At 41.9% G+C, this 12,065-nt stretch overlaps 1 protein-coding gene across 1 annotated transcript in view; it reads right to left on the reverse strand.

Annotated features, from left to right (window-relative positions):
* Positions 1-369: 369 nt before the first annotated feature.
* FAT4 (FAT atypical cadherin 4) overlaps positions 370-12,065 on the reverse strand; it is a 139,854-nt gene continuing 128,158 nt past the window's right edge. Inside the window, exons 14-17 of the mRNA XM_053403450.1 lie at positions 11,195-11,319; positions 10,081-10,301; positions 7,456-7,717; positions 370-4,032 (exon numbers count right to left, since the gene is read on the reverse strand). Of these exons, the coding sequence (XP_053259425.1) occupies positions 2,165-4,032; positions 7,456-7,717; positions 10,081-10,301; positions 11,195-11,319 (2,476 nt within the window). The 3' untranslated portion in view covers positions 370-2,164. The remainder of the gene's footprint in view (positions 4,033-7,455; positions 7,718-10,080; positions 10,302-11,194; positions 11,320-12,065) is intronic.

Here is a 12,065-nt window from a genome sequence, read left to right on the forward strand (position 1 = left end):
AGTGACAATGATGGCCAGTTGCATTAGCCCGTGGCATGGTGGGTGTGAGCTTGAGTTAAATTCACCGCTGTTTCCCCAACGTAACAGCTGGGTGACTGTATTAGCCCAAAGTCTGGGTCCTTGCCCTTTGCTCCACCATTCTCTGTGTAAGCTGTAACCAATAAACTTGTGGCCATTTTTAACCCGTTCCCAGTTACAGGATCATTCATGTTCTCTCACTCTATCCGTGCTCCAAGCTGCAGACCCAACTAAGAATATATATATTTTCCCTGGTAGGGGAAAACAGCAACAACCTGGCAAGATGAAGAGTGGCAGATCAAGTAGTAGTTGAGGCGTAATTCCTTGTTCCCATCACTGTACACAAGACAGTTTAAATAAATATTTTAATTCTATTATTGGCATTTACACGTAGAAAGCATACGGTATGTTACAATTTTTATCAAAATGTGAAAAATATGGGTGTTACATAAGTAACAAATGTAAAAAAAAGGGGGAGAAAAGAAGAAAAGCATTTTTCTTACTTTCCCTGAAAGTAAGAAAAGTATTCAGTATAGGAAAATATTGATACCAAAAACATAGTTTAGCTAAAACAAAAACGGGTGAGAAAGGGAGAGAAACAGCAACACCTCCCCCCCCCCACAGAAAACATTTATTTTTTAATTTTTAAACAGTACTATAGGAGCTGCATGGAAACACAGGGTTTGTTTACACAAAGCAAATTCAAAATGAGGGGGATTTAGAACAGTCACCTACCATGACTTGGAGTTTTTAGGCATTTCTCAGGGTCCCTTCTTATGATACAGTTTGTACTTAGGTATGGATAGTTGAGCACAGAACACACGCACAGTGTATCAGCAATGCATAGAGCCTGTATGTATGTTTCCTACTTTCCCCTTTAAAGTATATGCGCTTGCACCAGCAGAACCCCCTCTTTGCATGCATTTTTAAAAAGAAAAGCAGACTGGTGCCATGTATAACTGATACAATGTGTGCATCTTTCATACTTAAGGACCTGTTAAATGCATGTTCCTCTGATCCAAGAGTGCAATGATTTCCCCCCAATAAATATTTTTATGTCAAACACTTCAGTCGTAGTAAACGTTGTGATGTAGGAAAAGGTCACTCCAGGATCTGGTAGGGAAGGCAGTGCTTACAATAATAGTTAGTGCTTTATGGCTTTTAAACAACTTTTTATAGGCAAGTAGTCCTCACAATGGCCCCCTGTGAGGTAGGTTTGTAATTTTCGAAAGAGCCCCCTCCCATTTTCATAGATGGCAAAACTGAAACACTGATATTGAATAGTTGCCAAGACCATACAGAGCTGAGATTCATTTGAAACCAGTGGAGTTCCGTCTACTAACCTCATCTTGCACTGTACCCACTCCCTGTTCTACAGATTCTATTATTTGTTCAATTTGATAATGTCAACTTGGTTTCCATACTAGCTAGAAATACTGTTGCTTGGAGGAAATAAGGACAGAAGATTCAGAAGTTCTCACACAACTTTGTCAAATATAATAATAAAAAAACCCTAAAGTGCTGATGAGCTCGAGCTGGTTCTAGCACCCTTTGTATTGAGAAAGATAATATAGCCATCGCTCAAGCTTATCGTTCCTTAAAGTATCCAGATCTGAGCGACTGCAGTATACAGGAAATAGGTTTTCTGAGAGAACCTGATAGCATTGTTCCTTCACCCAGCCTTTGCAGAATTGCTTCAAATATCTCCCAACAAAAACAACATACTTTATATTCTTGCATTTCAGAACAACTTATTAAAATCGGATACAAACACGCTTTCCACAATAAACAGTCTTGGGTCCATATTTAGAACCAATCACTATTAATTTAAAAAATCACAAACCAAACATGGAATACAGAAAATTCTTTCCAAATGCTGCATGCCAAATACCTTGTTTGGAAATATAATGCATGCAGAGAAAAACAAATTCAACTGATCTCAATTAAATTAAACAAAAAAGATGTATTTGTCCTTTTCAGCAGCATAATAATGAGTATTATTTTTTTAAAAAATGTGTCCTAACTACTGGCCCTGGGTAAAAAAAAATGTTGTTTTTATAAAAAAATCTGCCCTTCTCTTATCTACAACGATAGAATGGCTTGAAAGTTTCGTGCTTTTGCATTTTGACAATGTCAGTATGGAGTTCTATACATACTGTTCGGCTTCCCCATCTTTGGGTTGTGTTGTACCATTTTTGCTCTCTTCACTTACATTTGTGGTTGCCTTTTCTGGAAGAGATGCCAGATCTTTAAAAACATCCACATAATGCCCAAATCCTGGGCCCCAGTTCAAAAGGTTGTCCCAGTTGAAATTCCCTCCTTGCTGCCCAAGTCTTAAAGGCGACGTACTCTCATGAACACTGGGTGCAGTTGCTTGTGCACCCACAGGCCCACCACCCTCTCCTCTTCGGCCTGGGTATCTCCTGGGCTTCAACCTAGCCCCATAATTGTCTTCATCATCTGCATCTGACTCATTAACTTGAGATAATTTGGGCATTCTGGAGGTGTACACCATGGGCTTTTCCCTGTCATACTCCATCTCAGAACATGTAAAAGAGTCGTGGGAATCACTGTCAGATGATGATTCCGGTGCTGGAATGCCATCAGCTGGATTCCTTGTTCTGGACAGTGGCCTTCTGCAGTCCTCCTCAGAAGAAGACCTTCCATGGTCAGCGCTGCAGATGCTTGGATTTCTAGGACGCGGGGTGTTAAGCCTCTCCACCTCTTCAATGGAAAGGCCCACTGGAGGACCACTCTCCAGCGGAATCTGTCCTATCGGTTGCTTTAAGCGGCTTCCGGGCCTGGAACTATGAGTTACCATCATCTGAGGGCTCTTGCTTCTTCTCCCTAGTCGAGTGGGGTAGTTAAAAATGCCTGTCTGGCAGACATCATTCTGCATTTCCAAAGAGCTCCCTTCTCTTATGGAAAGATGCATGTCCCTTGCAGGGCTGTTTCTGTAGAAAGTCGACGATTTGGAAAACGGAGCAGGGCTGTGACGAGAAAGGTGGTTGGGTGTCGCGCATGCAGAGTGACTTAAGGAACTGGTCCTTAGGCCTTGACCGTACGAAGGCTGGTATGTTAAGCTGCTTGCCCCCAGGGGCATAGGCGACTGCCTTGCAAACCCCAAAGGACTGTGCCTTTGGATGGAGAATTTCGGCGTGTGACTCCGGAACTGCTTATAGTGCTGAATGATGTCTGCGTCCGAAGGAGCTATGCTGCTTGCGTTGTCAATGTCATAGTGCTCTATCTCAGGCTCAGGAGAAGCGAGAGGAGCACTGGGGATAGTCTCTGTGTTGTGCGGGATATCCGTCTCATCAAAGATGAGGTAAGGGTTTTCCCTCTCAATTATATCAGGCTTTGGGTTTCCTTCAGGCTGCTTCCTGATTGTCATATCATCGCCGTAGGGTGGGATGTTATCGGGGTCATCAAAAGCATCGTTCTCACTCCCCTTCTTTTTCTTCTCCTTTGCTTTCTTCTCCTCTTTGGGTGCCTTGGCCTTCTTTCCCTTGCACTGATTGCACAGGATCAAGCTCAGCACCAGCAAGGCCAGCACAGTAGCACAGCTACCAACAATGGCAGGAACAGCCCAGAGAGGCAAGGAGAGCTCAGCTGGGTAAGTCTGTGGGACACAGACATAGGCTCCATTCGCCTCTCCCTTGCACACTTTCCCATGGGCACACATGATGCCAAGGCAAGCCACCACTGTGTCACACGTTCTCCCAGTGTAAGATTCTGGGCAGATGCAGGTAAATCCAGACCTTTCTCCAGGTTCACAGCTGCCACCATTCTGGCAGGGGTTGGAGGCGCAGGCTCCGGGCAGCACACACTTGTATGTATACCACTGGTTAATGCACATCAATTCGCCCCCGCAGGGACTGCTGGCACAGATGTTGGGCCCTCGGCAGCCAATCTTCACAGAGGGGTCCGTTTTAGAGATGGTGGCGAGACTGTGCTTTCCGGTGAAGGGAAGACTTTCGTCCCCATACTTAAAGTAGGCAATGCAGCCATCAAAATCTAGGAAAACAGAAAGAAATAATAATAAGGATTTGGAAACTGAAGGAGCTTAGCTTGTTTAATTGTTTAACTTCCCCCTTCTCCTTCCCATTTTCTTTTCTTTGCGTGACATGTCCTTTTAGATTGTGACCATCTTAGTACTGATTTTCGAAAGCTGCTGAAGGGCAGGGTATAAATACTGTAACCAAATAAATACTTTAATCAGAGGGAGCAAGGGAGCAATATAAACCAGATATGAATGAATGAGTGAATACCACTTGGAGTTCTCTACAACATAGCACCAACAAAAGTACATGGACAGTCCACCAAACATGCCTACTATATAGCATTATTCATGTCAGTGGTAGTTGGGAATAGAACCCAGTGCAGTAAACCAGCAACATGGCTTTTGTAAGAAATGGGTTCATATTTTCAGGGGTTGTACTACTACTACTACTACTACTACTACTACTACTACTACTACTATTATTATTATTATTATTATTATTATTTTCAGTGCTTCGCATCTGCACGCACTTGGGGTGTCACCATCATGTTCAAAGAAGCAGTATTCACTACTAAAATATAAGGCCAGTCTTTGCTTCCCTTTGAGGTTTAAAAAATGTCTTTTCACTTGGATATGCTAGAATGGAAAGAGGAGGGGAGACTCAAGTGTTTACATGTTGCTTATTGAGTATCTGACTCATAGCCCACTTGCTTAGAAATTGCTGATAAAATCCACAATTGCTGATAAGTTCACTTATGAAACAATTATTGGACAAAATATCACGGAGTGAGAACAGTTTTAAATAAATAACAATTTAATTAGTCTAAGTAACTCTAAGCACTTTGGAAAGTCACATTAATTTCAAAGGCAGAGGTAAGCACACACACGGCTACTTGACTATAGGTTCTGTTGAGTTCAATGTAGCATATTGGGTATAGGACTGCAGCCTCCATCTCTCCCACTGAAGAATCTCCTGTTGGACTCCATCTCTCCCATTTGATTTAAAACTAATACATTTGAATGGCTCACACCTTTACTTTTGCTTTGTTGTACAGTTACACCACAATTCCCCCTTTTGCCCTCTAAAATTCCAGATAAGTTTATTTAGGATTGCATTATTGCCCAGAGTTTCTAAAACTTTTGCTACATTTTGCAACAGATCACCGAGTCTCTTCATGCACATTTTCTGTTTGATGGTTGACTGCCTTCAGAAGCCAGGAAATAAAACTGATGAAAAGAAACCCCCACGGGGTAAAAAAGGGCACTTGCAAATGGGCACATTTCTGTCAGCCAGTGACCAGATTACATCTGAACTTTGAAATTCAACTGGAGATTTTCGTGACAGTAGCCGGAGAACATGAAAATGTATTGTGACCTACCGACTATCCGATGAAATGTATTGCTTCCACAACTCCTCTTTCCCCCACCCCCCATATCACTGTTTCTGTGCATAACTGGAAAACAAAGGCATCAGGACTACAGTTCTTAAACCACAAACAATTCTGGTGCTGGAGGAGACTCTTGAGAGTCCCATGGACTGCAAGAAGATCAAACCTCTCCATTCTTAAGGAAATCAGCCATGGGTGCTCACTGGAAGGGCAGATCATGAAGCTGAGGCTCCAATACTTTGGCCACCTCGTGAGAAGAGAAGACTCCCTGGAAAAGACCCTGATGTTGGGAAAGATTGAGGGCACAAGGAGAGGGGGACGATGGAGGACAAGATGGTTGCACAGTGTTCTCGAAGCCACCAGCTTGAGTTTGACCAAACTGCGGGAGGTAATGGAAGACAGGAGTGCCTGGCGTGCTGTGGTCCATGGGGTCACGAAGAGTTGGACATGACTAAACGACTAAACAAAAACAAGGAGAAACAGTGCAATGCACTTTAATGAGACTGCGGTGGGGTTAATTTTGTAGCCGATGTCATCCTCTCATTGTTTTTTGATTGTCAAGGGGGTTTGTGCAGCTTTGGAGCAGTGTTTTGTATATTGTGGATACTAGCTGAAGATTCTGACACAGACTTTGCTGAATGAATTTATGTTAGAAATGACATCTTCTGCAGACATATAAAAGGGGGAGAAATCTTTCATTTGGAGTACTTTCTTTGAAGTTGAAAAATCAAATGTCAGTTGAATTACAAACCATTCTTTCTTTCCTTTCTATGAATAAAATGAAATATTGCATCTCTGCATTTCAGAAGGTATTTCAAATAGCTCCAGGGAGCAGCAGCTTGATATAAAAAGGTGGTTACTATAGTATTACGGAGCAGGAAAAATGCCCAGGATATATTTTCATTGGATTGTGTGTTTTGCTCCATTAGTTGTACATCTCTAAAATTTGTTACATATTTATTTTTGCTTTCCTGATTCTTCAGATATCCTGAACATAGGAGTTCACACAGAGTTTTATACCTCCCTTCATAAATCTTTGGCATGTCACATGCAGTGTAATCCAATATTAAGAAAACACTGAATGAAAAAATGGTTTTGGAGCATGCATCCCTAGTTCAGGCCAGACTCCTGTAACTTGTCAACGTCCACATCAGTCATTTTAGTTAAATGCTCCGTTTCCTCCTCTCTTCCCATCACCTTTGGTCCTAGCAGACTTCCTGTCAATACACATACTATGGTTTTGACTTCATAATCAATATGCAGCAATAGGTCAGGAGCAGTGAATGCCCTAAGTGTGATTTCATTCACACCGCATCTCATACCAAACGAGGCAATTTGGATCTCGTTGTTTTCGTTGGATACGGTGAAAAATGTGAAGTGTGAATTTACAACAGGCAAGGTTATTCTATCTGGTGATAATCCTTTAAGTTAGATTCTTTTTTTATAAAGAGTTCTCTCTGAAACATCACTCCTTACTGCTGAACTAGTCTGGGTGTCTGTATTTAAAAATCACTTCCATTAAAAAAAGAATAAAAAAGGAATTCCAAGCATGAACACTAACACCCAAACTGCTGATTTACTCTGTAAATGTGACTGTTTCTGTTCATGTGTGGCTCTGATTTAGTTGATCTGAACAACAAGCAGAGGCCATGACAAGCAAACAGCAAGTTGAGTGGAGCATTGTGCTACTAGGATTTTAAGTAGGCAGCAATGTCATTACAAGAGGAGTGCCAAGACTAGTGCTATAGCAAGATACTACCATTGCTCAGAGATGATGTGGGCACTGGGACTGATGCAACTGACCCTATGTGCTCTGGAACTACAGTTGTGCCATATGCATTGTAGAGAACAATGAAAAACTGGATCAATGATATATGGTTTAGAACACAGCTCCTGATCTAACCCTTAAACAGCCTAATCAATCCTGCAATCCTTCTGTGTTGCTAAACTCTGAAGCTGGCCCTGTTGGCTGTTTATTACAAAATGTTGCCTACCTAATGATACCCAGCTATTTGTGATACTGCTCATACGTATGGCTTTCCTTCTTACCTGGATTGCTGCTTCTAGGGGCATGGTTAGGTGGGATTCCGCCAAGTGAAATCATAAGGACATTTAGTCCTCCAAAATCTTGTGTAACATGCAGGACGTCTCTACTGTAGGTCTTGTCGACTGTTAATATTGTGGAGCTCCCATTTTTCTCAACAAAGAAGGTATGCCAGTGGCCATCAGAAACATAAGCTTCAGGAATGCTGCGTTCCACCTTTCCACCAATTCCAGCATCAGAGATATACTGTACTTTGCCACCTTTGATCTACAAGGAAATATATATATATGTATTTAAAAATCACAGAATTCAGCCAAAGAAAATGCCCAAGTCGCACGTCACACTAAGTCAAAGGCTTGTGTGGCTCATAGTTTGTATGGAAAGAGCTAAACCACAAGGCCAGATTTGGTCAACATACTAAGCAAGCAATGGCTTAGCTTTACATGGTGCATCAGCAAAATGACCAAGAAGGAATGAGGGGGCCATGATCTCCTCCTTTGGAGGCCACATGCTTGTGCTTTTGCACCAAGCCATAGTTGGGCTTCCCGTGATGTGCAAACAAGGTCATAAAGAAATTGCATGTTTTGTGCAGCCTGATAGAAGTACAACAGAAACTGCAGTGATACAGGCTTAAAAGGCCCCTGTGTATTTCCTTTTATGTTACACGTTAATCAGCTAAGAAGCACTGGCGAGAACATGGAAGATTTGATGGGATGCACCTACTCCTACCTTCATAAAGTTTATACATATATAGGTGACAAATAAGAAGCACCCATCTCTTGGGCTGAAAGCGTGATCTCACAGCTTTCACATCCATGCTAGCAGTTTACACAGAGTCACTCCTTACAGACAGCACATGACTCTCAGAAAACTGAACCACACATTTTAAAATTGCCTTCTGTACACAAGGCAACACAAACAAAAATTGCTGAGGATGCAGGACTGTAGCCACATAGACTTTGGGGCTCTCTGGTTACAAACAGCCTGCACAACATCCTGTGTTGGTCAAAGGCTGTGGCTTCTTGATGTTTGGCTGAGAGGTGCTGGGGTCCTTGCCTTGCCACCTGACTGAGTGGAAATGCATTCTGCACAGCTGTGGAATAGAAGAGGAGGACTTCATATGTGCACTGTTCCAGGTCGCCAGATAAAGGCCACTGGTGCCTGAGCTAATTCAGTTGGCTCCCCATAAACTTGTGATGTCTCCATTTTTTGCCTCCCATGCCACACTGTGGGAAAAGGTTTGAGCTCTGCCCTTGCACGCTTTCTATAGTGATGGTATCCACTGACCAAGAAAATGCAAATAAAAGCCCATGTTGCTATTGTCTGCTTAAAGAAAAAAGCAGAAGTAATTGCAAATTATGTGATAATATCCTGATAACTTGCTAGTGCAAGCTTTTGCATTGGAAAATATGGGTACCTCACAGAGACTGAGAAGCCAGATACAACTGATAAATTAATGCTGGCTGAAGCACAGAATTGTGGTCTTACACTGGAGAGACTTATAGGCTAGGGAGAAAATGGAAATAATTAAAGGAGTCATGAAAACTTGGATCTTGTAACCATCCAAGAGGTTTGCCAGCACTACGGTTTCACTCATTTAGCGTTAGGGCTAAATTGACAGAGTCAGCCCTAAGAATTGACTCCACTGCTTTCTCTCGTGCAAAAGATACAGCAGAATACTCTGAAATCCATTTCCCTATATCGTAATAGTGACGTTCACATGCTACATTAAGAGAATATGCAATCTGTGTACCTATGTACACAAATACTTGAGCTGAACAATTAATTCACATGCACCACTCAATGTGTTCACAGCCTCTAGGCCCATGTACACAACAGTTGCACAAGCGTACACCATTTCACACTAACACTTGCAAATGTGTAGAAATATCTTATACCTGTTCAGTGCAATGTGGGAACAAGCCCAATGATCCTTCAGCATCCTTGTGTGAGCCAGCTGTAACTGTGGCTTTAATGAAGCCAAAGAAATGTACAGTGCAATCGTATACATGTCTGGTACAAGTAAACGCCACTCAGTTCAATGACTTCCTTTCATCTAAGTGTATCTGTCAGGAGTGGGGAACCACTGGCCCTTCAAATGGTATTAGACTCAATCTTCCAATACCTCTGACCATTGGTCATGTTGGTTATGGTTGATGGACACTGGAGTCTATAACATCTGGGAGGCCGCAGGTTCCTCACCTGTGATCAATAGGATTGCAGCTGGTTAAAACAAGGACGTTGCCTTAATTGATCTGAGGACTGGGTTGTGTGTGCTACTATGCCTTTAAAAAATCCAAGGGTTCTAAATCAGAGCTTGGTGGTCACATTTTATAGGAGGTCTGAATGAGGAGGGAAAAGTTAATCGGAGAAAAGATTTCACTCTAGCGTGCAATGTTTCATTAAGAACATATGCAACAAACATTCTTCCGGCTGCCATTCAAATAGTCAGTACTTGGAGTCTAGACAGAGCTGATTAGAAGCAAAATCATTCAGCCCTTTTGATAGCTGGAGTAGTGCCCAGCACTAGTCAACGCTCTGGTATTTCTAAAGTAAAAGACTGGGGCAAATTCAGGAGAAATGAAGACCACTTCATAGCAAGCTGCCCAATCAAATCCACTTGGCCTTACCTTCACAGTAGTATAATTGCTGCTTTCCTGGATGTGAATTAAAACTCCGCTTTTACTCCTTGTCCTGAATTTGACTTCTATACTCTCCATGCTACTCTGAGGCTCCAAAATGGTGTTGTCAATGCTACGTCTCATCATGTATTCCCATTTCCTTTTCTGACTTATGTGGTAGTCAAGGCGACCTTTGCCTTCTAATGACAAGGCAGTATCAGCCGTAACATCTAGAATAAAGAAGTAAAGTGTGAAAAAATATAATAATTCATCATTCACAATTCTATCTCTTTGTACCACCCACCCACCACAGGTAAAGAATGAAGAGATCATAAATAAAAGACTAGCACGTAATGAAGAAAAAATCTGCAAATTTTGGTTTCTCAGTTTCTAACTTTTCCAATCTTAAGTTCAGCTATCCAACATTTTTAAAGCCCTCATGAAAACCAATTAGCAATTTTCTTCTAATTCTGGACATTTTTGTATGCAAGTTACACTATTGTCCATGTTTTTTCAAAGTCCCCCCCCCATATAATGCATTTTAATGCTATTTTCATGAATATATGCATTTGTATGCACACGTTTATATGCATTTTTGCACACCTTATTTGGTTGGAGAATTGCACTGCAAAATGTAGAGTAATGTGAGTTGTATTGTATTGTATTGTATTGTATTATCAGAAAATATGAATTGGGAATGTGAACTGAATTGACCAACAGACCATGTTGAGAAAACGTGTCTGCTTTTTAATTGGTTATAAAAACTAGCTTCCTTTCCAACAATTTCCCCAATTCCATTCTATTTCATACCCAACAGCCTTCAAGTGAAAACAAAAACAACCCTAGTTGCAATTAAGAATTTAAAAAATATATTAAGGCAATAGAAAGTGGCTGGCTGGGTTTAATAGATGGATCCTACTTTTTAAATGTGTTTCTGTTGCAATTTGCTGGTCCCTTGTGGAGTTGGCCAGCATGATATTTTGCTTCATAATTACTGTTATAATGAATTCAATCATTACATATTTCTTCCATGTGCAAAGCAGAAAAACACAAAGAAGTTTATGGGAGATGTAAATGTAGGTTAAAAGCAGAAGGGGTGGGGGCAAAGAAACACTCTGTTTACATTTTTCACAGTGTTTTCCAGTCAGTCCTTCTTTGCAGTGACACTGCTGCCAAGACCACTGATCCACACAAGTGCCACCATGTTGGCAAGGGTTAATAGCACAAGTTCCTTCCAGCCTAGGACACCTGAACAAACAAAAATAAAATAAAATGAATAACAATAGTTTCATTGCTTGCTTATTTCTTAAATTCTTCCCACCCTAGAGACCAAGACACCACACATGATCTCCCCTTTCTCCATAATAGCCCTGTGAGACAGTGGGTCACTCAAGTTGAGCTTCCTTGCTGAGAAGGAGTTAGAACCAGAAATGATAAACACTTATTTTTTCATTTCATGTGTCTAGCAGCATCAAACGTGATGAGGTAGAGCCATCCTCTCAATACTAATATCTCTGCTCCTTACCTGGACTGAGCTTGGGTGGGGCAATGGCAAGGTTGGAGCTACACAGTTGCACTGTCAGGGATGCCAGATTGGCAATGGTTCTCCTGTTGGTGAAGTCCAACTCCTCTGTCACACCACCCCATTCAGGCGAGCAGCAGAAACACTGCTGTCAGAAGAGCAGCTCCACTGCTCTATCCAACAGGTAAAGGTAAGGTAAAGGACCCCTGGACAGTTAAGTCCTGTCAGAGGCAAAGGAGCTTCCAGGCCAAGGGAGCCGGTGTTTGTCCACAGACAGTTTTCTGGGTCAAGTGACCAGCATCTGGCTCAACGGAACACCGTGATGGAAAGCAGAATGCACAGAAACACCATTTACCTTCCTGCCGCAATGGTACCTATTTATCTACTTGCACTGGTGTGCTTTCAAACTGCTAGGTTGGCAGAAGTTGGGACAGAGCAACAGGAGCTCATTCCGCCGCAGGGATTTGAACCG

Source organism: Podarcis raffonei, chromosome 9, assembly GCF_027172205.1.
Source record: "Podarcis raffonei isolate rPodRaf1 chromosome 9, rPodRaf1.pri, whole genome shotgun sequence".
Classification (NCBI taxonomy): Eukaryota; Metazoa; Chordata; class Lepidosauria; order Squamata; family Lacertidae; genus Podarcis; species Podarcis raffonei.